The sequence below is a fragment of the Nothobranchius furzeri genome, chromosome 14 (genome assembly GCF_043380555.1).
Source record: "Nothobranchius furzeri strain GRZ-AD chromosome 14, NfurGRZ-RIMD1, whole genome shotgun sequence".
NCBI classification, from domain to species: domain Eukaryota; kingdom Metazoa; phylum Chordata; class Actinopteri; order Cyprinodontiformes; family Nothobranchiidae; genus Nothobranchius; species Nothobranchius furzeri.
This window is the reverse complement of record NC_091754.1, coordinates 2279750-2307500: the sequence shown is the minus strand read 5'-3', so window position 1 is coordinate 2307500 and position 27751 is coordinate 2279750. Positions and strand designations below refer to the sequence as shown.

The following is a 27751-nucleotide window of genomic DNA, read 5'->3' as shown; positions in this document are numbered from 1 at the left end:
GTGTGTGTGTGTGTGTGTGTGTGTGTGTGTGTGTGTGTGTGTGTGTGTGTGTGTGTGTGTGTGTGTGTGTGTGTGTGAGTGAACCTATGGTATGAGTCGTTTCTGCCAGTTGAATCTCTTGGAACCCGCTCCAATTCTGCAGCTGTATCCTAGCAGTTTCTTCCGACATGGGTACGTAAATAATCGTGTGTTTCGGGGGTCGTACAGCTCCTTGTGTTCCTCAACTTCCATAATTCATTTAAAGTCATCCATCTTAACTGCTTGCCTCAGACTTTCTGCCTCTCTGTCCTGTTTGCTCCGGTGAAAAGACACCCAAAACCACACCCCCCTTCACGTGTGTGTGTGTTCGTGTGGTTTTTCTGCAGTGTCTGATTACGAACACATTTGACTATTGCGGAATTTTATTTTGAAATGCTTTATTTTGTTAACTTTACCGGCCTGCCTCTTATGTCTAGGTTTGACTTCCTGCCACAATTGAAGCGATTCACCCGCGGCTCGCGAAAAAAATAGAGCCGACGCCGAAATGATCGCTGCACGGCGCGGGCTGGAGCGCCGGCGCGAGGCGATTCGCGGCGCTTCGGCGGCCCATGTGGTCTATAGAATAACTTAACAAGGGCGCCGAATGAAGGCGGTCCCATTTTCGCGGCGCTTCCGCGGCCGGTGTGTCCCCGGCGTGAAGCGGACGTCTCTGCAGCTCTTTCCCCCGATCTACATGGCTTACATGTCTTTAAAATAACAAGCAGAAGTGCTAAAAGCCGTTCTTGAAAAAAAAAAAAAGATGTTTGCGCTGTCGCCAGACGCCCTTTTTTACCACAGCTAAAAATCTAGAGCGTCCTGTGGTACAGTCTGGATTTCCGTCTTTTTTCTGATTGGTTATTTTTGAGCTGCCTAGTCCCGCCCCTCATGTGACGCTCTGCCTGTGAGTCACCAGACTCTCTGTGTGCAGAATTACACAGAGGAAGGACGAGTCTGGCGGGCCAGGCTGGATAGAAGCTACTTGAGAAAAAAAAAAAATATATATATATATTCCCTCAACATTCCAACAATTTTCTCTTACAACTTGGACTTTTTAAAGAAAACTTGAATCTTGAATCAAAATCCCGACATTAACTCTTTAACGGCTCATTAGTTCCTTTATCTGAACGCACTGAACTTAACAGAAATATAATAATAATAAGCTGAAAAAATCTGCTAAATGTGGGGATGATTGATTAAAATAACTTAAGTTATTTCTATTATGACCTCAACAGTGTTAAAAACCAATAATTCTATTATATCATCATTTTTATTATTTCATAGCCCTCACAATAAGCCAACTCCTGCCAGAACAACCCTGCGGGCTTTTTCTCACGACGGATGCGTTTTGAGTCCTGTGTCGGTACGAGTGCGGTCCCGTACGTTGTGTAAATTCCTCAGAAGGAAAATTCCTGAAAGTTGAGACTTGCAGCCTGAGGTTTCTGTTCCAGATCCCAGCAGGTGGGCTGCAGTGCAGAGTACACAGTTTCCAGCTATGAAAGCAGACAGCGGTGCACCTAAAGCAGCTGCTGACGCGAATAATCACAGCTTGGCTGTTCTTACTACAAACAGAAGGACCGAGTCAGAATAATCCAACAAAATTTGATTATTTTTTCTTTTACATTCCTTTTTTTAATGGTATTAATTTGGTAAGGGACAGTTTTGTGGAGGAGAATGGCATGAGACGACCATGAAGGAGTGTGTGTTTGTCTAAATCACCCCAAAGTATTCAGAGAGCCATCAAGGACTGTCAAAATAAAGCTCATCATCAAAAATAAAGCTGATTCCTGAAAATAGCTACAAATAAAAGATCACCTTTCTTTCTCTTTGTTTTATTGCTGAAGTCAAGCGTTAGGATCGCTAACTCGCTCATATTCCCTCTACTCTCATTTACCTCTGAATAATTCAACAGAAGCCAAAATGCGTTTTCAGTAACATGAAATATTTTAAATGTTCTTATTAATCATCCATAGGCTGAGTCCTGGTTCACGACTTATGCTAATAGGATGCTTTCCCTAAAGAGGAGGTTCACTGAGAAACTATTTCATTAACCCTAATCGGTCACACAGAGTTCTTCATGCAGGCTGAACATGAGAATAGTCTCCTACACCTGTCTCCTGCAGCAGCTTCTGATAGAAAACAGACGGTGAAACTCTAGGATTAGAAAATCCTGACAGATCTACGTCACACTAGCCCTTTTTATAAGACACACCATGCCGGCAAATATTACCGCAACGGTATGTCTATAAACGCGCCGTGCCGGCATGGCGTTGCGCGAATTTTACGGCATTCGTTCCGTCTCGCTTGGTTGTAATATTGCGGTAATGGTCCGTCGTATGCGCCCTAGCGCAACAGAGCCAGATGTCATGATGACGTGGGGAGTTACTGCAGCGCTCCATGTGCCTCTGTTAGAGCTGACGCTCAGATCACCAGAGACTGCACAGGGACTGATGGGGACGGACGCCTTTAGGAGTAATTCCATTTTTGGTTCTTTTTAAACACAAATAAGGTTTCTCTTTACCTTGCTGATGGTTTTGTTTGCGGCTGCAAACCGTTGGCATTAGCAACTCCACCACACTGCGGAACTCCTCCAGGCTTGTGTTATTTGTAGAGATAAAGCATCAACGTTGCAGAGCAAACAGAGTCTGTGTTAGAGTCACGTTGTTTTTAGCCAATCAGAGGCAAGAAGTCCAAAAATCAGGAAATAAGACTCCAAATCATGTCGTCTGAAGCTTCTTTCTCCTCCAGCTGCCTTCAACTTCCTCAAACTGCTGCAATGTAGGGATGAGCCGGGTACTCGTTTCAGACGTGTATCCGTTACGGATAAAGCATTTTTGACGAGTACGAGCATGAAACGAGTAAAACTCGTACATATCTGTAATCGTGCTGAAGGAAAATCCTCATTGGGTAACTGACTGTCTTCACGCTCTGTGATTGGCCAGTCACATGGAGCGCCCGCCCCTCCCAACACACAAAACTCTGCACCGGGAGCTCAGTCCGTGTCCGGTCCATCTAAGCACACACACACACACACACACACACACACACACACACACACACACACACACACACACACACACACACACACACACACACACACACACACACAGTAACGGACCTCTCTGTGCTTGCTTCACTGTTGCTCACGTTTCTTCAGTGCTCCCTAGGGTTTCTTCAGTTCGCCTCTTTTTAAAGTCAATTATTTCGTAACGTACGTACGTGGTGCATTTGACAAGACACAGCTGAAAACGGCTCGTGCTGCGTGCGTCAGTCACCATCTCCGCTCCGGTCGGGGTTTTTCCTCTCTCTCTCTCCTCTTCCTCAGGATCCACTCCCTCTTTCCTGTTCACTCTCTCCCTTTCTTTACATTTTTTAATCACAATTGTCTATTTTTTGCTCATTTTAAATATATTTTAATCATTTTCTAAATTATTTTTTCTATTTTACATGTTTTGTTTTTGTGAAGCACCTCGTGATTCTCATCTTGAGGTGCTATAGAAAAGATCTCTCCCTCCCTCCCTCCCTCCCTCCCTCCCTCTCTCTCTCTCTCTCTCTCTCTCTCTCTCAATTCATGCTCTTAAATATTAATGTTCAGATTTTACTGAAAAACTTGTTCTGTAATAGTTTCTTTACTATTGTGATCAAACATATTTAATCTCAATTCTGAGGCTGCTCTGTAAATAGTTTTCAAATAAACAATACACATAGCAACTTCTGATCAGACTTAAAATAACGTATTGATGTAAACCACACCCACTTCCAGGTTAGGCCACGCCCACTCCGAGTACAGATACGGATACAGATAGTGGTGTACTCGCTCATCCCTACTGCAATGGAGCTTAATTTCCTCAGAGTATGACGTACAAAGCCTTAATTAAGGCTTGGACACTTTAAGCCTTAAAGTGGACTCAGTGGTCTCCTTTAAAAGGCAGCTGAAAACACTTGTTCAGGCTGGCTTTTGTGTGAACTTCATCACCCTCTCCTTGTTCTGTTCTCCCCACCCATTCCACCATCCTCAGGATCCACTGGTTTACCTCTTTCCTATTCGCTCTCTCTCTTTCTTTACATTTTTAATCACAATTGTCTATTTTTTGCTAATTTTATATATATTTTTTAATAATTTTCTAAATTCTTTTTTTTACTTTTACATTTTTTGTTTTTGTGAAGCGCCTCGGGATTTTTATGTTGAGAGGTGCTATAGAAAAGATACTTTCTTCTTCTTCTTCTTAATTTCTACTAGAGACCTCTGCAAATGTAACAAACGGTAGTGAGTAGAGTTCATCTTTAAAAGAAACTGATTATAACTTTTTTACTTGAGTTATTTACATTTGGAGTGTCTCTAGTAAATAGAACATTTTTATGATTTTTTTGCACTAAATACTTCTCACATAAAACAATCCCAGCAGTTTTATTCATGACAGTTTCAGTACCTTCCAGAATGAGCCGTTTCTGGTCTCTGTCACTTTAAGAAAACAATCTGCTGTTGGTGGCCACATCCACCAATCCCCTGATTGGCTGTTATGAGGTGAGGAGCTCAGATGCCTGGGAAGGGCTCAAAGTAGAGCTGCTGCTCCTCCAGCATTGACAGGTTAAGTGGGGGGTTTATGCTAATTTTCCTTTTGTGACATCACAATAAAGGACATTTTCAAAAGGCTCATTGAAGCACATAATTCCCAAAATTTAAACCTGACATAAAACAGATGTGCAGTTTTTATTAACATTTGGAGTGTTTAGAAGCAGCAGAAATCCACATGGCAGCAAAACATGAAGTATTTGTTTTGGCTAATAAGTCTCCTATAAAATTGGAAATAAAAGACAATAAAGGTATTTGGAACATGTGAGTGAAAGAACGTCAAATTCTTTACCAGTTTTTCGTAGTGGGAAGTCGTCTTTAGAGTCATATGCACCCAGAACTGGATGGTTGTATGCTGATAGTGCCGTCTGAGGGGGTGAGCTCTGGTCTAAAGAGCTGTGCTGCGTTTTCCTGCAAAATAAAATAAAAAATAGAATAAACTTTGAGTTGTGGAGAGTAAAATGCACAAAACATATACACTCCTACAACTACTGGACCTTGCCTTCCCACATACACTCATGCAAACACACACACCCACACCCAAGTAAAAAGGAATACATAGACATCTCCCATTTCTCTATTCAAGGCCAAGAATTTCAAAGACAGTAAAGTGTGAGCATCTAGGTGGGTGGAAAGGAACACAACAAAGACATCTGAACTTTAAGGCTCAGCTTGGTTGAATGAGATAAAATACAAGATGGCAGAAAAGGAGAGAGGACAAAACACAGAAGAAATGAGTAAAGAAAGCAGTAAGAGTGGCTGGTTTCTCATGCATGTGCAGAACTCTAAACTCTAAATATTTCAACAAAAATAATCCAAGGTCTCTTTTTCCTCTCGATGACCACTTCAAACACACGTCAGTCACCGCCAACAAACCCACTCAGAAGCCTTGATGTTGCATCTTTCTCTCTGTAGTTCAGTCTCAGAGATCCTAATGCTGATGTCGGCTATTGGACGAGCTCACGAAAGCACACCAGCGACGGGCGCCCACACAACGGGGGGAAGCCATAAAAAGGAGACTTTAAATGTTTGTCATCCGCAGCTTTTACGTTTGACATTTAGTAATGTGATTTTTTCCTGCTTGTTTTAAACGAGAATGACTCAGAGAGAAAAAAACAACAGCTGATTTCAGATCGCTCTGAAGTTCGACCAAAAAATATTTTATTTCAATTTAAAGAGCAAGTCACCCCCAAATCAACTTTTTATTTCTGATTAACTATATAAATGCATGTCTAATCATGCTGCAGACACGTGTAGTCAGTGGTTTTAAAATTAGAATCTTCTGCCTAAAACTGTCTCTGTTGTGAATTTAAATCTGCCATCGCTATTGGCTAAGAGGTACCCTAGAACGTTAGCTGGTACCATATGATGTCACAATGTCATTGTGAGCCTGTGTGTGTGTGTATTTGTTAGCGGCTCCGCCCTCTCGGTCTGCTAGGCAACAGCATTTGTTACATTTTTCAAAGTGGGACTGGAGTAATACTCTGGCAGGGGGTGACTTGCTCTTTAAGTACAGCAAAAATGATTCTGCCTGCATCCATATCAGCTGTGCAGCCATTGGATGGATTTTCATGGCTGTGTAACTACACCTACTGACCTGCTGACCAGTATAAATAAACAGCGGTGTTGAAACTTAGTCAATCTTACAAAGAGATGAGCTAAAACTGGAGGTGTGGTTAGCTGAAAGTCACTAACTGTGGGTGCTGACAGAATCATTTAATTTAACTTTGGGATTTGACTAAATTGTGCTTTTATTTTGATGGTTAAAAAACAGCTAAATAACAGTAAAGCAACATTTAAAGAGATTAACTGATTCTTCTTTTCTCTATATTTGTAGATTGCTCTTGTAGAATAGAAGAAGAAAATGAGCTCCTACACTTAAAGTAACACATTTTCACTGCAAGGTGCCGTCCAGAGCTAAACCAGAATCCAAATGGTAGAATAGGCATTAATTATCTAACCACAACTGATTGTGTAGTGGTGGCTGGTGACACTCACCCATACCAGTAGCGGGGCGTGCTAAGCAGGCAGTGGTTTAGGTTTCGCTGAGCCAGGGCTTTCTTCTTGTTCAGGACAAACTCCTGCAGTCGCATCTTTACCTCAGTGCTGGCCACGGCGCCTGGACAGCAACACCGACAGCAGAAGATAAAGTAAGGAAGGAAAAACTGTCTTTTCCTCCGCGACTGAACAAAAATAGGTAATACAGTATGGCAGACGTTAAAGCCGCTCTGGCTTGCTTTTAGCACCCTTGAGAGTCTGTTACTGATTCACTGTTGTAAAACTCTTCTCCTAGCTGTGCTTTCGTTATCATAACACCTTTATCTAACTACTGACAGGTCTCCTCAGCCCTCATTAGTTTCTACAGGAGCGGTTCATCATTAAATCAAACAAATCAGCTGTGTTTACGATCTCCAATAAATGTGCTGGAAGCAGACGGCAGTGCCAGCACGGACTGGACCGGCACTCAGAAGTTGCAAGTGCAATATTCTAGCCACAGAGGGCGATGGGGTCTGAGTGACATTTCATTAACCCGGTAACTAGATTCAACTAAATCTGCCACTAGAGCTACATAAATAACCCCAACCCGAGCTACATTCAGTTGAGGAAACGTGTGAAAGGAGGATGGTGGCGAAGATGACCTCCATCTTGGTAAACCCCTCCCACCCACTGCGGGGACCACGGACAGCTCCTTCAGAGGGGGACTGAGACATCCCAGATGTAAAACAGGACACCGTAGCTCGTTCATCCCCTCTGCAGTTTAACTGCTACTGGCATTATCCTGGTACACAATAAGATCAATGCAATCACTATTTTAAACATATTTTTAATCTTTTAAAAATACATCTTTTTAATATTTTAAATGTTTTGTTTTCGTGAAGCGCCTTGGGGTTTTTCTCGTGAGAGGCGTTACATAAAAGATTGTTTTCTTTCTTTCAATGCAATACTCAGTATGTTCAACACTTGTGCAATACCCAATGTACTAGTATGTATGTGTCCCTGATTATGCATAGTACTGGAAACACACGTTTTCTGTATATTCTTTGTTTTTGGTGGTTGAAGGTTACACTAATAGCTTACTGCCTGTGTGTGTTTACTTGTAATCTTTTTTCTAAGTGCTGGTGCTGCTGCAGCAAATGAATTTCCTCACTGTGGGATCAATAAAGTCTATTCTACTCTATTCTATTCTAAAGGGTCATTTTAGCACATACTGGCTCAAGAAAACAAATTAAAACCGAAAAAGAAGCATCGTATACCTTTGCAGTGCCAAACAGTAGAAATCTGTTAAATCTAACCAAAATTACATGCATGTACCGTATTTTCTGGACTATAAGCCGCTACTTTTCCCCACGCTTTGAACCCTGCGGCTTATAATGACGTGCAGCTTTATGGGCTCGACACACGGGAGGCGACAAACGATCGCGATCAGCGAAATTTGTCGCTGTCGCTTTTATTACCTGACACACGGGAGGCGACCCGCGGCAGCGGCAAAGCCGTCTACGCGTTCTGTTCCATTGCGAAATCGAATCTTCTGTTGTTTTGTTTGGCTGTGTCAGGTTGGAGGGAATTAAGGTTATTTAAGCGGTTCGAAGTTAATAAAGCGGTAGATATGATGTTTCACAAGGTGCTGCTAGAGTTATGTGAAATCTTACTTCTGATTTTACTATAAAACATAATAATAATCAACTTCTCCTCCATGTTTGCTCGGAGATGTACGGAGCATCCTGTCCGCTCATTGGTCAGTGAATGAAACCTCCGTTGATTGGTCCTCGTCCGAGCGACAGCGATGAAAAGTTGAAAATGTTTCAACTTTCTGGGATTGCGTCGCTGGGTCGCACGTGCACGAGCGCAAAATTTCACACGCACGTTTTTCGCTTTTCGCTTGGTAGGAGGGAGACCCGCGATCATCGCTTTGTCGCGCATGTCTCATTGAAAATGAATGGAGGAGAGGCGATGTCGCCTCCCGTGTGTCGAGCCCATTACTTACGATGTTCCTTCACCTGCCACCAGGGGGCGCTTTAGCATAAAGTGAAACAGGTGGAAGTCAAAAGTGGAAATGGAAGAAAGTGCTCATTTTAATTTAGCACATGCAAGCAGCCGGCACCACGAAGACTTTGTTTCAAATCCATACCCCCTCATCGTGGTAACTACACGTATGAGTTCATATGATGCTGCATTTAAGTAGAAGGCCATCGATCTGGCAGTAAAGGAGGGAAACAGCGCTGCCGCACGTAAGCTTGGCATGAATGAATCCATGGTTCGGCGCTGGAGACGGCAGCGGGAAGAACTCATCCAAGCCAGCTTCACCCGGGGATGATGACAGCAACACGGACAGCGACACTGACATCGCCACAGAAAAGGTATGTGACGAAGCTCTTCTGAGGCTGTTCAACTCCGACACTGAAGAAGAGGACTTTAATGGCTTTAGGGCGCAGGAGGAAGATGAGAGCGAATGACTTCTTCTGGTAGGCAAGTGTGTTTCATTTACTAACCAGGCATGTTTTGTGTGCAGTTGTTATTTTCTAATCATCCAGGGCTTATTAATGCTGAGTCAGCGCTGTTCTTTTCTTCTAAACATGCAGATTACCGGTAATAACGTGTCAGTGCTGTTTTTATTTTATAACATCCAGAAATATGAATGCTATCAGCGCTGTTTTCTTTTCTACACTTGCAGGCACGTTCACCCGTGTTTAACATTTGTTTTGTTGAATTAAAACAACGATGAAAAACCTCCGTGTAGCGTCTCTCTGTCTGTCTATCTTATGTTGTGGCCGTACGTGCGCTGTGCGCCGGAGACCTGCATGTGGCTGCTGCGCCGCGGCTTGTCTTCGAGTGTGTGGCGTGTGTGTGGAAAACCTTCTTTTTTTGTTGGTGCGGCTTATATTGAGGTACGCTCTATAGTCCGGAAATTACGGTAATATGCATCAACTTCAAACACTCAGTAGAATATGTGGGTTTTTCATCCCATCATTGCAATATTACAAAATAATGGCAGATTTGCACGTTTTCCTACATGCCTCTTGAGTCGGTTACGAAGATTAAAACATAATTTTGACTCTACAGGAATATGAACGCTGAGCAGAAGCAAGACGCTGGTGTGTTTGTGTTTTTTCTCTCCAGTTCCATCAGCTGGAGGCTCGCCATCTCACATCTAGAGAACGATCGCCCTACAAGGAGAAGATTGTGTCTGGAAAAAGCCACTGAATCACACCTACGGTCCAATCTGTGGCACTAACGTGAAGCTTATAACAACATCCATCTGTACTTTGACAAACAATAAGAACCCAAACCACTATAAACAGCGAGCTCAGTCTCACGTTACTTTTATTGAAATTCCACAGAGACGGCAGGAGCTGTGTGACTAACAGGCAGGCGTGCACCAGGAGCTGCACTCCAGCCGGTTTAGGCTCAGTTCTCACAGTTATGCAAACAAACTGTCCAGGAGTGGAAAACACAATGACAAAAAGCAAAGAGAAATGTGGGAAACCACTGAAAACGGGGTGTTTTTATTAGAATGTGACAGAAGGAGTGATGTGGGGTGATGCGTCAGGCATCAGAGAGGAAGTGGTGAATTCAGTTAGTGAACGTGACAACAGCTAATGTGTGTTCTCTAGATCATGGTGCAGCTGTGAGTGCTGACATCCTAAAACACGTAGCCCACCACTGCAGCAAATTGGCTTTTATGAGACTTCCTTCAATGCAGTTTAGAGCAGTACTTAACAAAGCTTCTCCTGTTTACAACCCAAAGCGCTTTCCATACACGTCAAACTGTACGCTGACTTCCTGCTGCAGAGTGGCTGAAAATAAAAACTTTAAAGGCATGAAAAGTGTTCAAAGCTGCTAACTGATGCACACTTAAACGATTAAATGTGTTTCCCAGCCAGAAATACCAGCAGCTATATACAATCTCACTTACGTATCAATTTCAGATGTGAGTTTCAGTAAAGCGTGGGCACTCTGCAGTCCAATCATCACGGCCCCTGACAGCACTTACTGGGCATCAAGAACACCTCTGCTTTCAAAAGTTTGCCCCAGTTCATGTTGATTCTGGGAATAATCAACTTTCAGGAGGTAAGCTTGCAACGGCAGAACACTGAATGATCAATTTATGAATGAATGATCAATTTATTCAGTCAGTTATCTTAAGATAATGTACATTAACATGTCATACAATTAGATACAAATACCATTTCTCACTAACATATGCCTTGTTTTTTATATGGTGTCTATTTGGTATATCATGACTGAACAGGTTTAGGCAGAAGCAATAGCTTATAGAATTGCCTAACCGACTTACAAAACATTTTTTTAATTTCCCGCAATGAACCAACAACCCAAATAGAAGTAAAACACAAATCCATCCATCAACATCAAATTAATACTCTTCAAAAATGTTTTTACTGATAAGTTTTTTAAGAACTGAAAGAGAAGTTGCTAATTTTAATTCTATTTTAGCCTCATTCCAAAATTTTACTCCCATTACAGAGATACATCTCCTTTTCATGCCCTTTTTGGCTTTTTGTAGAACAAACATACATACACCTCTTAAATCATATTTACTTTCCCTCTTTACAAAGAACATTAGTATATTTTTTGGCAGAGCTGTTAATTTTACTCTAAACATAAATTGCATTATTTTATAATAATATAGATCTTCTAATTTCATAATCTGTGATTTTAAAAACAACGGGTCAGTATGAGCATAATAATTGCTCTTGTTCATAACTCGAATAGATTTCTTTTGTATAGTCTTTATTTCATGTATATATGTTTTAAAAGTTGAACCCCATATTTCTATACAATATGCCATGTATGGTTGTATTAGTGAACAGTATATTAGACGTAAGGCCTTATGGTTTAGTATGTCCTTCAGCTTATATAATAGACCCAAAGATTTGGCAATTTTTCCTTTTATACTAAAGCAGCATTCACGCTAATGAAGTCCTTGCAATTTTCCTTAGTAATAACAGGGTTCAGTTGTGATTATTTGGCAACTGATTATTTAATGTCACAGTATACAAACAGCACAGGGGAGAATTTGGGTAAATAAAACTGTTCATTGAAATTGATCTTAAATTCAATTTTTGACTCAAAATTTTCACAGAAATATTTTAACTTGCAATAAAATACATACTGTAACAAACTTCCGCTTTGTAAACCCAGAAGTTTTTTATCTTGCCATTCTGTTAGTCTATTCTATAAATCATCTATAAACTGAGATGGCAGAAAAAGGGAAAACACACCAGCAAAGGGACTTGAGTCAAAATCTCCATTACTTTCAGCGATAACCCTCCCCACTAGCGCTTGAAATGCCTGCTATCGTAGATTCACCCGCAAAAGCAACGCAAAATGTTACTCTGGTTCAAACATGATGTCAGAGTTTAGCACTTAGTTTGAGCAATTAGCACCAAGTTAGCTTTTCATTACGCTGTACACACTGAAAATGGACACATGGCACATAATCAAATAACGAAAAAAGGTATTCTCAGAGTGATCTGCATGTGTTTAGGAAAGAAAAACATGGACATGCTTAGGGTTGCTTTTCCTAATTAATAAGGAGACACTTTATCATACCAACTAGGGCTGAACGATCTATCGTTTCTGGACTGAAATTGTGATTTCAAACGGCACCTTAACGTGACCGTCAAAGCTGCGGTTTTAGCGGTTTTGACTGATCCAGGATCAGTTGTGTAACTCTTTTTTTTACATCCAGGGTTTTCCCCCTGTGTTATGGCGGTGGCAAAAGCCATCGTGGGGGGGGGGGGTACCGTCCAGAGCCGAGCCCAACTCCACAGCTGCCAGAGCTGCATGTTCAGGTTATTTTCCCTGTTTTATGTTCCCACACACAGCGCTGCTAGAGCCGATAGTAATGGCACCGTAGGTGAGTCCAGGACAGAGAGAGAGAGAGAGAGAGAGAGAGAGAGAGAGAGAGAGAGAGAGAGAGAGAGAGAGAGAACGTAGTTGAGTAAGGGAGAGAGAGACCCCTCCCACATCGGAGCAGGCTCGGGCTGAGACGGTTTATGCTTCATCAGCGCGAGTGCGTAGTTGCGCACTTGAGTTGACTTGAAAGCTCAACTTGTCTGATCTGCGGAGGAAGATCATTCCAGAGGTTGGGGCAACAGCTGAGAAAACTTGATCTCCCCCCAAAGCCTCAGTCGAGCCCTAGGAACTGAAAGAATCAGCAATTCCTCAGATTTTACGTTACAAAACCGTGAACGACTGTTTCCAAGTTGTTTAAAGACAGGAAAGGCTTTAACTTTGACAACACTCCAGGATGACACAACGCAGAACTAGTAGGGGGTGAGAGCTTTGAGGTTCCCACATGGTGCAGCAGCATGATGACAAGGTCCCAACAAGACTGCTTTTGTTTTGCGTTCATTAATGCACAAGAAATTGTGGGCCATCCATTCTTTAACTAGTTCCATTGGGTCAATGATCAAACTTATCAAAAAGTAGATAAAGTAGACAGTCATCAGCATAGAGATGAAACGGAATTCAGTGTTTATGGAGGATTTCACCCAAAGTCAGAATGTAAAAGGATAGAGGCCTCAGAATAGAGCCCTGTGGGACTCCCCACAGTAACTGTTCTGTTGTAGAAATACAAGAGCCCAGCTTCACACACAGTCCAGAGGGAGAGATAAGACCTAAACCACACCAAAGCTAGACCAGAAATCCCCACAAAGACCTGAAGACCAGAGATCACTTACATGAGCCATCAACTGAGCATACACTTTCTTACCTGAAAATGTAGCTCTTAGATGGGCCTAAAGTGTTCCAGGGGTGACACATCTAGCCCTGTTTTTCTGAGTATTGGATGAAACACAGTTTGTATTTCTCAGACCTGCATTTTCCCATTTTCAGACCTCTTATAAATATTGACAGACTGCATGAGAACCAGTTGGTTTGCAGAACAGAATGAGGCACAGATGTTCCGTTGCCAGGGCTCTGAGAATGAGAAACACTTAAGATCTAAATTTCTTGAAACTGAAGACCAATCACAAACATGGGTCAAGCTATTTAGTGGCTGCAGCTTGCATCACAAAATCACAGCAATAAAGACATAATTGGATTTCATTTGAACATGGTTTTACTTTATTTCTGCCACTCTTTGTCTTTATTCAAGAAGAAACCGCCAAACAGTGGACATGTGTGCCTCCCAGCGTCTCACTCCTCTGACCTTGTCTTGGCTGTCTCTGTGATGCTCCTTATGGCGAATGTGTGAGGTCAGGCTGATCTGACTGCGGTGCCAAAAGTACAGGTGCTGCGACAGAGCGGCGGAGAGAGGCCAAGTTCCTCTGACACCTGTTGTGATCATTTTGCACGGTGCTTTGGCACAGATGTTTCCAGGAGGTTTGTGTACAGTACATCCCATCTACGCTGTCTGTAGATAACACAAGCGTCCACTGTCTCCAAAACGATGCGTTGGTTATGTTACTTAGCAGTTGCTACTCACTCTCTTGTCCCCTCTCCTTGTTCTTCAGCTGCTGAAGTTTCTGCTCCCGCTGCTGCTTCTCCAGCTGTTGCTCATGACGCTGTTGCTCCATCTTCCTGTGATGCTCCAGCAGCTCTTGTTGGTGCTTAAGAGCCAGTAGATCCTGTTGATGCTGGTGGAGAGAACACATGGTTATGGAAGGACACCAAAGGAGACGAGAAATTCAGGACAAAATAGAAGAAGAAAGAAAAATCTAAGCTGAAAGCCCGAAAACGCAGCCAGACTTCATGCTACGGAGTGAACATTGTAGTTATTTTCAGCTCATCTCTGCAGGCTGGCGGTGTGGTCCAAACTAAACATGAGGGAAACGTTTCTGTAATAAAATTTACACATTCAGGGTTTATGGAGCCAAGATTCTTGTGGAGAAGACCAAGAGGCAGAATGTGACCACAAGATCAAATTACACCAGCATAGCCACTATAGAGTACTCATACGTGTGTTTTCTGTTGTTCACAAGATGCTGAGAACACTACCACCTCACCTTAATGTGCTCCTGCAGCTGGACTTCATGCTGTCGCGACAGCTGCTCATGCTGCCTCTGAAACTCCGCAATCAGAAGCTGCCTCTGGAGCTGCTGCTTGTGTTTGAGGGCCACCAGCTCCTGCTGCAGATGTGTCTCCTGGTGGCCTGTGAGGGGCGAAGGAGCATCAGGAGTCAGATCCAAGAGCTCGGGTCGGGTTTGGAGAAAACTGATTGCTAAGACTCACCGATGACCGGTCCACTGCCCGACTCGGAAGATGCAGGACAAGCTGTGGAGGGGGTCGGTGTGGGGTGGGGCTGGGACACCAGGCCAAAGGGCGGCTGCTGGTGGTGGTGGGGGTGAGGATGGTCCACAACGCGCAGGTCCATGGGGAGGAGGGCTGTGGTGGTGGGGGGAACCTGCGAGGGAAGGGCTGCCGTGCTCACATCCACTACAAAGAAAAAAGAACGAAATAAGAAATCAAGTCGTTCTCCTTCTAGAGAGTTGGTTTACTTAACCGCAAACGTCTTTCCACAAATCTCTCTGTTTGGCTGATGAAACCCTTTATTCTCTCCCGTTTAAATCTGAGGAACAAACTCAGAAAAAGCAGCTTTGACAGGAACAATCGCTCTCATGCACAGCAGCGCTTCAGAGTGCTTGTGGCGTGCTTCCACTCTGATTTAAGTCTGTCTTCTAGTCGCACACACACGATAAGAGCATCAACTAATCCCCCAGACACACAATGTTTTTAAAAAATGTGTCAGTCTGTGCGTTGATCAAAAACACAACTTGCTGTATTTGTATTTTGTGTTTAATTGAAAAGAAAAGACTCCATTTAAAGACTCACAGTGGTGGAATAATATATATATAATCACATTTTAATTAAACCATTGCCAGAAGAAATGTTTCACAACAACAAAAATTACAAAACAGACTCAAGTAACACCACTATGCACAAAACTTGGATTGGTGTAGCATTTAAAACAGATAAAACATGAGCAGGCATAAGAAGAGCAGCTTTAAAGGCCAAAAACTGCAGCAATATGTCTACAGCGCAAAATTAAAAAGTCTGACAACAACAACAAGTAAAAGGCGTGCATGCAAGTTGCATGCCCTCTGGGTCACTCAGTCTGCAACAACATGTAATCTGATTTATAAAAATAATCCAGAAAAAGGGGATAGTGAGAGCATGAAAAGGAGGAGGTCATCTGTTAGCATGCAACAACTGGAGGGTGGTGCAAACAGGTAAGTAAAACAGAAGTTTCCACTGCTGAGCAAAGCTTCGATCCTCCATTTAAAGCCAGATCTAAATGTTTCACTATTTCAGCTTTTGTGTGTAAAGCTTTCCTACAGATCTGAGTTTGACAGGTTCAAGTTGTGTCTTTTGGACAAATTTGCTCAAGTAAAGATCTAAATCAGACAATACCATTTCAGAGCCTCGTAGTAAATGTTTGACCATCCTGACCAATTTCTGTTTTGTGAAAAACCATCTTGGGCTGAGCCAAGCCTTCTCCCAGTGATCAACACCCCTGAAACCAGTGCAAAGCATCCCCAGCCTATCACGGACACCCCGGGATCCCTAGTGACCAATGAGCAAGCAAACAGAGGGGCAGCTACGCTGCTGAGACAGCCAATGACTTGTTTGGTACCGGGCAGGTTTTTTAGAGAGGGAGGAAACTCGACACCACCCAACGGGACAGTGGAGAGAGAAGAAAGGGTGTGGCCAGGCCAGACATGCTGGTGCTTCCCTGATGCATATCGGTACTTGTTAGGACCTGTCGGACAGCTGGACATCAGAAGATCTGCTCTTTAAGTCTTTTAGGCCAGAAAGATCAAACAAGAAAACCTACAGTTATTTCTGGAAATGTGCTTACGAAACACAAGGGCGGTTTGAAACTAAAAATACGGTTTTAAGGTGACCTGTGTGGTTTCAACACCTACTACTAAAAATCAGACTTGTATGGCAGTACCTTCCTTATGAGAAGCCAATAAAAGCATTTGAGCAGCTGATGAGGAGACAAAGCTGTTTCCGGTGAACTGTTATATTTTCAGTCCGTCACCTCAACATGCGCACATGCTTTAGCACAAACATGTTCATCAACTGTTTGCTCACGTATCCAATCGACATCCAGGTCAAATAAACATCCCTCCACCCCACTTCGCCCACGACCCGTATCTATTACACCTTTATATAATTGTTCTTATGTTGATGCAAAAGACTTTTTTAATCCTCTCTCAACAGCTTTGGTATTTTGTTTTCAAACATATTCTCCACCTGACCCCGGTCAGCAACCACCAAACTCTTCTCTGCACCATTTACTTAAAAAAAAACACAAAATAATCTAATTTTAGTCTAACGTTACTATTTTATAGGTGCAACATGTAAGAATGAGGTAAGAATGACATCCCGTGGTCAAACTTGGTTACTGCAGTCTATTTTCCTGAACAAAAAATGACTTTCTTACTACCGTTCTGTGAGTTCATGACTGCTACCGGTTACCGATCAGCACCAGAAGATAAGCAAAGACGAGTCACACGCAGTATGCTGATAAGTAGATTACATAATCATATCTGGTGTTAGCGCTCTTGGGTGTTTTATGGTAGGGAGATTTTACTAAACGTATTACAGTAATAAGTCTCCGGCTTCACAGGAAGTGTGGTTGTTTGCCATCTTGCTGTTAGCTTGCTGTCATAGTTCTGAATGACTCATAGAGGAAATAAAACATGGCAACTGACTCATGAGTCACTTCACACACGTTTCACTACAATATCCAGTTGTTGGTGACTGAAAAAGTAGCTTGAGATATTTTAAGAGCCAACTATTTGCTTCTAATTCACCGTTAGCATTGTTAGCTCAATGTTAGCCTCTAGCCTTCTTTACCCGATATTTAACCCCCAGAGACCCACGGTTGTAATATTACAACATCAGATTTAAGTCTACAAAAATAAACCTTCCCCATTTTTTTCTTTTTAAAACCACATTTACATTGCTAATAGGTCCTACTGTTCAGTTCTGCAACACTATTGGCTGTTAAAATGTGTAAATAGGCCCGTTTATCTGGCCTCCTAGAACAACATGTGAAAGGTTAAAAAAAGATTTTGCAGTTGTTTTCTAAATGTGGGTTTCTGGGGGTTAAGTAACACAAAAACATGCCGTGGCTTCTTAGGGGTACAGGAAATCGCTTCTGGGTTGCTCCTGTTTACTGGCTTTGGTTCTTTACACAACTCCAGAGCTTTTTGCCTGCTGGTGTTGAATTACAAATGCTGAATCTGCCGTGTTAGCTCGCTGCAGATTTGGCAACCTCACAAACTCATTTATTGTTAACAGTAACTACAACCCTCTTTCATTTTCTCAAAATAAGAAAACCTGACAGCCGGCTGATCTGCAAATCTGCTTTAATGCAACCCTCCTTCCAACATGATGGAGACTGTTTTGTGATTACTTCACTGTAAAATTCTTACACATTGCTCCTTTAAGTACAGTTTAGTAAATGAGCAACAAAAGACACATTTAAAGAAGTCCATCTTGTAGACGTTTCTTCCTCCCTCTCCGCTGTGCTTCAGCTTTCCCTCTAAAAACCCCTCCCACCAGAAAAAGCTGTCCACTAAACACATGGTAGCCATGGCAACTTTAAAAATGGCACTAATTCTGAACAAACCAACACTGGCGTCAGCAAGAAGTAGAACAAGCCGAAGATTCTGCATTTTGATCACTGGCTTACAGTAATAATAATAAAAAATGTATTTCCCCACCTGGCTGTAGTCTTACTTTCCTAGTAAAAAAATGTCATCACTGCATGCTTTGGCAATAAAGCTGCTCTACCAGAGGACTACTCCATGCATGACAGAGGTGCAAGAGTATGGCAAGCCGAATGAGCATTTATTCTGATATCAGGCAGAATTGTCATGAACATGTAAGCCATTTCTGTCCACTAGTTAACTCGTGAGGGTAAAAATGTGCACAATAGCTAACTAGTAACAGCAGAAATGTGCACTAGTTAACTAGTGAACACATTCAGGCTTCACTACTCAACTAGTTGACACAAAAACGTCTTACTAGTTAACTAGTAAAGGCTAAAATGCATACCAGTCAGCGAGCTGAAGGTATTTGTGTCTCACTAGTTAACCAGTGAGGGTCAAAATGTGCACACTAGTTAACTAGTGGGAGACAGAAATGTGCACTAGTTAACTAGTGAACATATTTTGGCTTCACTATTTAACTAGTTGACACAAAAATGGCTTACTAGTTAACTAGAAAAGGCCAAAATGCATACCAGTCAGCTAGGTGAAGGTTTTTGTGTCTCACTAGTTAACTAGTGACAGCGAAAAGTGCCCACACTTTCACTAGTGAAGGCATAACTCCTAGCTAGTTAACTAGTTGGAGTAGGTCAATGCCACTAGTTAACTAGAGAACCCTAAATGGCTCACTAGATGCTAGTTGATGGCAGCAGGCTCACTAGTTACCTAGTTTATGCATCCTTTGTCCAAACTAGTTAACTAGTGAAGACATAAATGTATACTAGTAAACTAGTTCAAGCCTACATTCACACTAGTTAGCTAGCTGTAAAATCACAGAAAAAGAGAGATGCTCGGGTCGAGCAGGCTGCTTCATGCGCGTTCACGCTCAGGCATCGCCCGTAGCATTTGCTATCCGTAGCTTTAGCAGCAGAGAGAGAGGCAGTGCCACTTTGTCGCTGTTCCTAACGCCTAGTGACAAAGCTAGCTACATTTCTGAGGACCCTTAGCTACTTTCTGTAGAACTTTCTTCTAGATATTTCCTGCAAATTAGCAACAAAATAGACATTTTCACTCCGAACCGTTCTTTGGTTTGACGTTGTTTCAGCTGTCATCAAGGATATAAATGTTACAGATACAATAAATGTTGCTGGTGCTTTAGCTCGCCTAGTAAAGTGGCTGACTCTCATGCAGAAGACCCGGGTTCGATTCTGGATGTCAACATAGTTTATTTAGAGTTTCTTTTTTACATTAATGGTATATTTTTTATAGTAAGATGCCCAAATTTTTATTTGAGACTCGCCGAACGGCATTGAATTCACAGATAAAAAAGATGTGGGTTCAACTTTCATTTTGGAACAATTTTTCAAGCAAGGGAAGGGAATGATCTGAGCATGCAGGAGGACTGACCCATCATAAACCTTTGTCGGCTGTGCTGAAGAGAAAGGTACAGAACCAAATTATTTAATTAATTAGCTGCACGTTCTCCTGTCCTCTGTCCTCCGGGCCACACACACACACACACACACACACACACACACACACACACACACACACACACACACACACACACACACACACGGGACTGTCTCAGCTGTTATTTTTGTTAAGGAGTGTGCACGTACAGCATGCGCGCCTCGTGCACGAGCCTACTATTGAAGCTGCCGTTATGCTTTTGGCCTGAGGGGGCAATCGTGAGCATGAAAATCCAAAACTCCATAAAGTCCCTTTAAGTGTAGTCAAGCAACCCAATGAAACTGCATTGCAACAGCAAAGACCAGTTTAGTGTTTTGGGGGCTTAACTAATTGGACAATCAAGGTTAAATTTTAGTGGCTGTTCAAAAAAGATGGCTATGTTTATTATAATAACTAGTTTTATACGCCGTTTTCTCTGGGCCATCATGCTGAAAGAGAAGTAAGCGCGTCCACTTCCCGCTCTGATTGGTTGACCTGTTAATGACGTCACCCTCCCCCCAACCCCTCCCATCAGTATGTGATTGCGAGGCTATGAACAGCACATACGTTTTAGAGTAGGATTCTTATACCCAATAGGAGTCTTCTACCCGCCCTCTCATTAGAATTTGCATAATTAGTGTTTCAGGCACTAGTTAACTAGTGAGCTGCTGCACTACCACACATGCAAACTGGTGAAACTTCAATTGTTCCACTAGTAAACTAGTGGACAAAAATGGTCAGCTTGTATGTGTTTTTAGGTGTAACTAGTTAGCTAGTGAGCAAAACAGGCATGCCACTAGTTAACTAGTAAGGTCTGCAATACCCTAACTAGTTAACTAGTGGGCATGTTGGGGCCCATTAGTTAACTAGTGAGCATATCTGCACCTCACTATTTAACATGTGAGCATATCTGCACCTCACTAGTTAACTAGTGAGCAAATCCGCACCCCACTAGTTAACTAGTTGGCATTTTGGGGCCCACTAGTTAACTACTGAGCATATCTGCACCTCACTAGTTAACTAGTGACGCTTTTTTGCACCTCACTAGTTAACTAGGAGTTTGGGGGTGCACTAGTTAACTAGTGAGCAAATCTGCACCCCACTAGTTAACCAGTGAGCATATCCGCACCTCACTAGTTAACTTGTGGGCGTTTTGGGGCCCACTAGTGAACTAGTGACACTTATTTTGCGCCTCACGAGTCAACTAGTGGGTATTCATACCCTCACTAGTTAACTAGTGAGCAGTTCCGCTTTCACAAGTTTACATGTAAGTGTCACACTGAAGCCACTAGTTCACTAGCTGAGGTTCCTCTGGCCAGCATGTTAACTTGTGTGACACAATGACATGTAATGTTATGTAATGATATTGATTTACATTTAATTAAAGGCCGAGAGATGTTAAGATTTCATATCGAGTATGAACTCCATCTTACGGACCACTGGGTTATTTAATCAGAAGATTGGAACTTTTTAATGCAGGGATTAGATAACACTTTGTATTAACTGAGAGACAAGAGAAGAGAGAGAGAGAGTCCTTCAAACGTTTAAGATGATTTATTACTAAATAATTTTAAACAACTTAAACAATACTAACTCTCTAATGACATTGAATTGTCCACTAGTTAACTAGTGAACATGCTGAGCAATACTAGTTAACTAGTATGATATGAAACATTTAAACTAGTTAACTAGAGAGAATGTGGGCCTTACTAGTTAACTAGTTGACATTTAGGCTGTCACTAGTTAACTGGTTGACACAAACATGGCTCACTAGTTAACTAGTGGACAGAAATGGCTTACATGTTCATGACAATTCTGCCTGATATCTGGATATCAGAATAAATGCTCATTCGGCTTGCCATACCGTAGAACAGTTGCAACTGTGGCTCCAGATAAACAAACACTTCCACGTTCTGCTCACTAACACGACCCGTGTAGGACCCGGTTGGCCACTGAAATATATTCTGTAGATGTATTTTTATCAAACATGTTTATTCTAGCTACCTTAAGTTAAATCACTACGAGATGTCTTTAACAAATAAAGCATTTGCTGATTCAACCAAGCTGACCTCGGTTCCCTAAAGCTTCAAACCAAATGAATGTTCTTTTTGCTCCACGATTGTTTATGATTAAAAACCATTTCTGGAAGTGGAAGCAGGATTTAGTTTCGGGTTGAAGACTGTACTGCTATGATGTCTGGGTATTTCTGCTACAGGAAGTGCAAACGTTACATCTTAGTACCATCAACCGTCCTACCCCACTTTAAACACACAAAGGGCTAAACGAAGCTTTACACCAACATGTCAAGAAAAGAAATAACAGCAAATAAACCTCTAACCAAAGCCCCGAGCAGACAAAAGCTACAGTTAGTTTGTTTCAACTGTCAACTCGTCCTCAGAGTGTCACCAGGTGTTGCTGGGATGTGTTTTCTGCCAGGCTGAAGAGGCAGGAAGTGAGCCGGACGGCCAATCAAAAGTAAGTAAATGATTTATAAAGCACCTTCCAATCAACCGAGTGGAAGGGGTCTACCAGCGGTGGGTGTGGCTAACCTGGCTCACCTGAAAGGTTGGCCCAGTTTTTCCTGCCCACAGAGGGAAAAAGCAGCTGGTTCTGAGGATGACTGCAGTTGACATTCAAGATGCTGTTTCTAAAAGAATCACAGTAGTGTTGCAGTTGTACCGTTACAGATAAATACGCTCATTTACAGTAAACAAAGGTACTCCGACGGCAGCAGACATGCGGGGTGACACGCATCAGAAATCAGAGGGCGATCGTCTGGGAGACAGAAACAGCTCTCACAAAACTATGGTGCTTTAAGAGTGCAGCTGGCTGCACGGGATAAGTCTCGGTGAAGACTCTGGTAATGCAGCTGCACACAAAGCTGGGACCTTCAGAATAAAGCTCCTAAAAAGTGATTTTTATCCACACGATGCACCAAAGAGACGATTTCTTCCATCATCTCTACATAAAAGTGTGTGTGTGTGTGTGTGTGTGTGTGTGTGTGTGTGTGTGTGTGTGTGTGTGTGTGTTTACACTGCAGGGTATTCTGCAGCAAACAAGACAGTTAAGTTCTGAAGGACAGTTAAAGTTACGAGGGAAGGATGTGAGATAAAGAGATGATCCCCAGACAGGAAACAATGTTTAATTTGAGAAAATTCCCCCGAGTGTGAAAGTTTCACTCCTACAGCCGAGCAGCTCAAAGAAAACTTTAAAAACAAGCAGAAAAACGTCAGAGCCCAGGTAATCTCTGCATCACTGTCTCTGACTCAGCCCCCCTCCCCCCAAGACTATAGATCACAGTTATTTATAGACCGGGATTCCCAGGGGAGTTCCTCGCCCCACTGGGTACTCCGTGTATTCACAAAAAAATCTCTACATGTTCACTCACCACGGCTCGAGCTGTGGCTCGGTGTGTGGGAATAACGACAGAAGAATAAAAGGAGCAGCCTGTGACATCAGCATAAGCCTGAAGATTAAGAATGAGTAATAACATAACGTCTACCTGCTCTGGGCCTCCAAGCTGTCACAGAGGATGGAGGCAAACGCCATGGCGACTGGTGGGATCGTAGCCAGCGGTTGGTTGGATGGGGGAGTGGGGGAGGGGCCTGAGGTGATGGGTTCATCAATTGAGGTAAGCAAATGATTCAACAATCAGCCTGCAAGTCCTGCGTAAGCTTGTTGCTGTACTTTTAATCCTGGGATGGGAACACAGTGGTTTGTGTGGCGTGCGCCGGCATCTACAGCAAGTCCATGCTTCCATGGAATGACTCCGGAGGATTACACAACCAAACTTAGTCCAGATTATTTTCTAATGGCTGCACAGAAACTGCCACTCAAAGCAGCGTGACTGTAACGCTGACTGTAGTCTCCACACCCCCCCCCCCCCATCACAGAAGCAGCAGCGTATTCAACCTCAACTCTTGCTGTGCACTTTTCTCTGTTGTAAAACACATTTTTCACCACGTGCACGATTATTTCAACTTTCAAACACAAACATGCACTCGTGCAGACAACAGGCAGCCAGTGAGGAGGGACAGGAGCAGCCATCTGCTCCAGTCAGTTTAAGATACATCAGTATCATTCAATAAACACAGCCCCTACTCTGAGCTGCACACACACACACACACACACACACACACACACACAGTCAAACATACGCCTCAAGTGAGCACAGTGCACCAGCAAAACAAACGTGTGTAACAGAACAAACGTGTCTGCATGAGCATGAAGCTCCCAGGAAAAGTCTCAGAACAATATTAAACCGGACATTCTGTCCAACTCCTCAAAGAGAAAAGATCTTACCCATCAGATATGCTCTGCTATCTGCCGCTGGACGCTCGTGTGAGTGTGTGGTGGAGAATCGGAGCCAGAGAGAGGGAGAGTGACCGTTCTGAAGCCAAAAGGGAGACGAGAGCTTTAAACTCCAGAGCTGCGCTCAGATTCAGCAGCAGGACGAAACCTCTCCTCCGTCTGACGCTGTTCTGCACTGCCCTCCAGCTGCCACCCTCTCCCTGTTCCTCCACTCGTCTGGTCCCCTCCCACTCCCCCCCCCCCCCAGTGACATCACAGGGCAGTCTCAGGCATGTTAAGGATTTTATGAGCGTCACTCTCTTTCTGCCTCCTAATTCACTAAACAACCACGAGGCCGCGTCGGCTCCAGACCACATTCTTGGTGAGACGAACCCATGCTTTGGCACACGGTGTTGTTTTATTTCACTGAGCAGAGCATTCACTCACATTTAGTGCTGTACTTGTTGCACACACACACACACACACACACACCCTCCCCAGCTTTTGTCTATCTAAAAAAATCCTCCCACACAACTCAGCGCTGTTAGCGGTTGACTCAACAACAGATGCAGCTCAGCTTTGAAAGTAAATGGTTTTGCAATACCTGAAGACATCAACCTCCGTGCACGATGCACACTTATTCCCAAACTTCCTGTTGGACACCATCTTCCAACGCTATAAATGGCACCACTGGTTATGGAAGTCTTAGACGGAAAACCGATCTGGGAGGATAGATTAGTGATTGAAGTCCAAGCTAACAGATTGTCCTTTAGGGGATGAAAAGATGATTTGCACAAGAGAAGCCGAGTGTTAGGATTTCTGAGAGGACACGTTGCTCACTGTGTCCAAGTCTCAGGTCAACGTGTAAATGGACCTCTAGCATAAAACGATGACCGTGGCTGCTTGCTGTGTGGTCGGTTCCCAGAACGTGTCTGCTCCTCACTCAGACTGGTTTATAAAGTTTCTTCATCATTCTAAAATAAGAGGACACCAGTTGTGAAATGCACAATGGGAGCGCGCTGGGCGGGTGTGAAAGTTTATGCAAATGTTCAGTAATAAAAGAAAACGGCAGACAGCTGGGCTTGTTTTGATTCTGCTGGAAAAGTAAAAAGGTCGGTTTTCCGTTAAACTTCACAAAACAAGCTGAATAGGAGTAAATCAAAATGCGGCAATCATTAGCCTCCGAGTGTGTTTGTGCAGGAAAACGAGACTTTTGCATTTTTATGACTCCAGAAGTTGCTTTCTCCTTCTTCTGACTTCACTTCTCTTCCATTACAGGGTGGACCGTAGTTCACACAGGTCCGGTCCCAATCCTCCACTCTGGTGCCCAGCAGGGGTGCGAGTCCACAGGGTGTGCGGACTCTCCAGAGTCCACTTTGGCCCTGCCCCCTTTTGCACCCTCAGTCTGCACCCTGCTGAGGCCCGCATCGACGCAGGCTTTGGAGCACAATGCATCGCTGCATGGGAATTTAAGGAGAATCGGCTCAAATGTCAAAAGTTAAAATATCAAAATACTGAATATTTTATAACTGAACAGTTGTGTTTACGTTCTGGTAATTCTCCGTTGGGCTGATGCGTTACGTCTTTGATTAAAATATTAACCGATAACGGTGCTGGTGTGTGTTGTCAGACACAACATGCCAGCAATTTAAGAACCTGTTTGCGTTTCATTTCAAGCATCAAGCTAACACAAGCAGCGACCGGCATCCCCACTCAGGAAGTCGCAGAGAGATGACGCAGGTGGATGACACAACACTCACTGTCCCAATTCTGCTGTTATCTACACACTTGTTTACTACACACTCGAAACCTCATGTGCCCGTCCACCAAGGACCGTAGGCTGCAGCGTGGGTACTGGGTTCAGGGCCAAAGTCCAACTCCCCTCTGAGTAGTTTAGCAACCGTTTTTATAAGTCAGAGATGATAAATCTAGTCATCCGCCCAAACATCTGTGAGATATTGGCTCTTGTTGATCATCCACATGAGCCCTTGCTTCGTTTATAGTTATCTACTGATGTTTATGTGTCCTCCTGCATCCCAGAATGCATTGCAAGCCAGGCTACGAGAGGAACTTTGGCAGCATAAATGTGGTCTTTGTGTTAAACGTAAGTCAGATCACGTTCACACCATAAAGGAGCTGGTCTGGAGCTGGTCTGGATCAAAGACCACCTCCAACAGGATTCGGTACTGTTCTTTTCCTCGGAGGGAAGCGGCGTCAACATCAGCTTTGGACAATTTTTAATTCTGATCATTAATTTTATTACTTTAAAGTTAAAGTCCCTTTAGTAACACACTGGTGAAAATCCTCTCAACATGTGACCCATCCACGCGAGGAACGCTGAGCTGTGGCCGCACCTGGGAACTGTTTGGTGGTTTAACCCCCGAATCCAACCCTTAATGCTGAGAGTTAAGCAGAGAAGAAGAAGAAAAGATCTTTTCTCCAGCACCTCTCAAGATAAAAACCACGAGATGCTTCACAAAAACAAATAATGTCAAAAATAAAAAATAATTTAGAAAATGATTAAACATATTTTTTAATGTGACTAAAGTGATTAAGAAATGTAAAGAAAGAGAGAGAGAGTGAATAAGAAAGAAGGAAATCAGTGGAGAGAGGCACTGGTCCCATTTTAAAGGTCTTCGGTACGGCCGACTGGGGTTTGAACCCTGATCTCGCGCTCCCAGGGCGGACACGCTACCACTAAGCCACTGAGACAGTAAATGGATGCTAATGATCACCTTTGAGTCTACAGTCCAAAACAAACCAAGACATCCTCCTAAAAATATTTAGCACTTTCGAAGAGTAAGCATGGCGTGTTCTCACTACGAGATTTGAACATTACTGTAGCCTAGCACCGACCTTTAATCAACCGTGTTCAACAGATTTAATGAAGACAGGATCAACTGGAAGTTTGAGGAGGCTAAACAAACGTAAACGCCATTGACCCGTCACTCTTGACTACCTCCTCTGGTCCATGGCAACTTAGGTACAGCAATCCAAAAAATAAATACATAAAAACTCGATTGTAATTATTTGAATGGTAAAAAAAACACAAAGTAACAAGAAACCATCTAATTCTGCCTGTCAGGGTTTGTGTTTTGTACACAAGTGCATGTTGGGTGGTCTGATAATGAGTCTGTTTGCAGAAGCTATTTCTGAAATACGCCGTAGAGTCCAGGAAGTGGAGTTTTGTTTGATCTGACAACACCCCCCCCCCCCCCCCCCCCGCACCTGGCTGTGATAAAGGTCTGTGTTATCAGCTCGTTGTAAAGGCATTGACGTCAAAGGCTTAGCTAAGCTTCATGCAGCCATGATACCGGTAACAGCTAATGCCAGTGATCCCGAACCACAATGACATAAACAAACACACAAAGACAAACAGTTTTCATTTTTAGATTTGGGGAGAAAGCAGCGAAGCTGAGCAGAAGCAAACCTTCTGAACTTTGCACTGAAAATCAATGGAAGGAAAAAATGATGCTGGTGTGCAAACACCATGGTCAATGGCCTCTGGTAAGTCAAGCAAAGGTTTTTGGAAAAAGGCAAAGCTTTATTTAGGCGTAAGGTTTATTTATATAAACAAGCTAATTTGATAATGTGTAAAGTTATTTTATAACAACAAACCCACCAAGACAAAGTCAAACGTCTGAAATATCCAGAGCAAACGTATAAATGCAGTGCATTTATAAACGAGGATTCCAACCCAGGGGCGGCGTTAGGCCCGGCTACTTGGGCTGAA

General features: G+C 43.0%; 1 protein-coding gene across 1 annotated transcript in view; it reads right to left on the bottom strand.

Annotated features, from left to right (window-relative positions):
- The window catches only part of hdac4 (histone deacetylase 4), a gene marked incomplete in the record, with an annotated part of 176098 nt that overhangs the window by 57242 nt on the left and 91105 nt on the right, over window positions 1–27751 (bottom strand). The window contains 5 exon segments of the mRNA XM_070543899.1: window positions 4881–4999; window positions 6587–6707; window positions 14040–14190; window positions 14560–14705; window positions 14786–14989. Coding sequence (XP_070400000.1) covers window positions 4881–4999; window positions 6587–6707; window positions 14040–14190; window positions 14560–14705; window positions 14786–14989 — 741 coding nt within the window.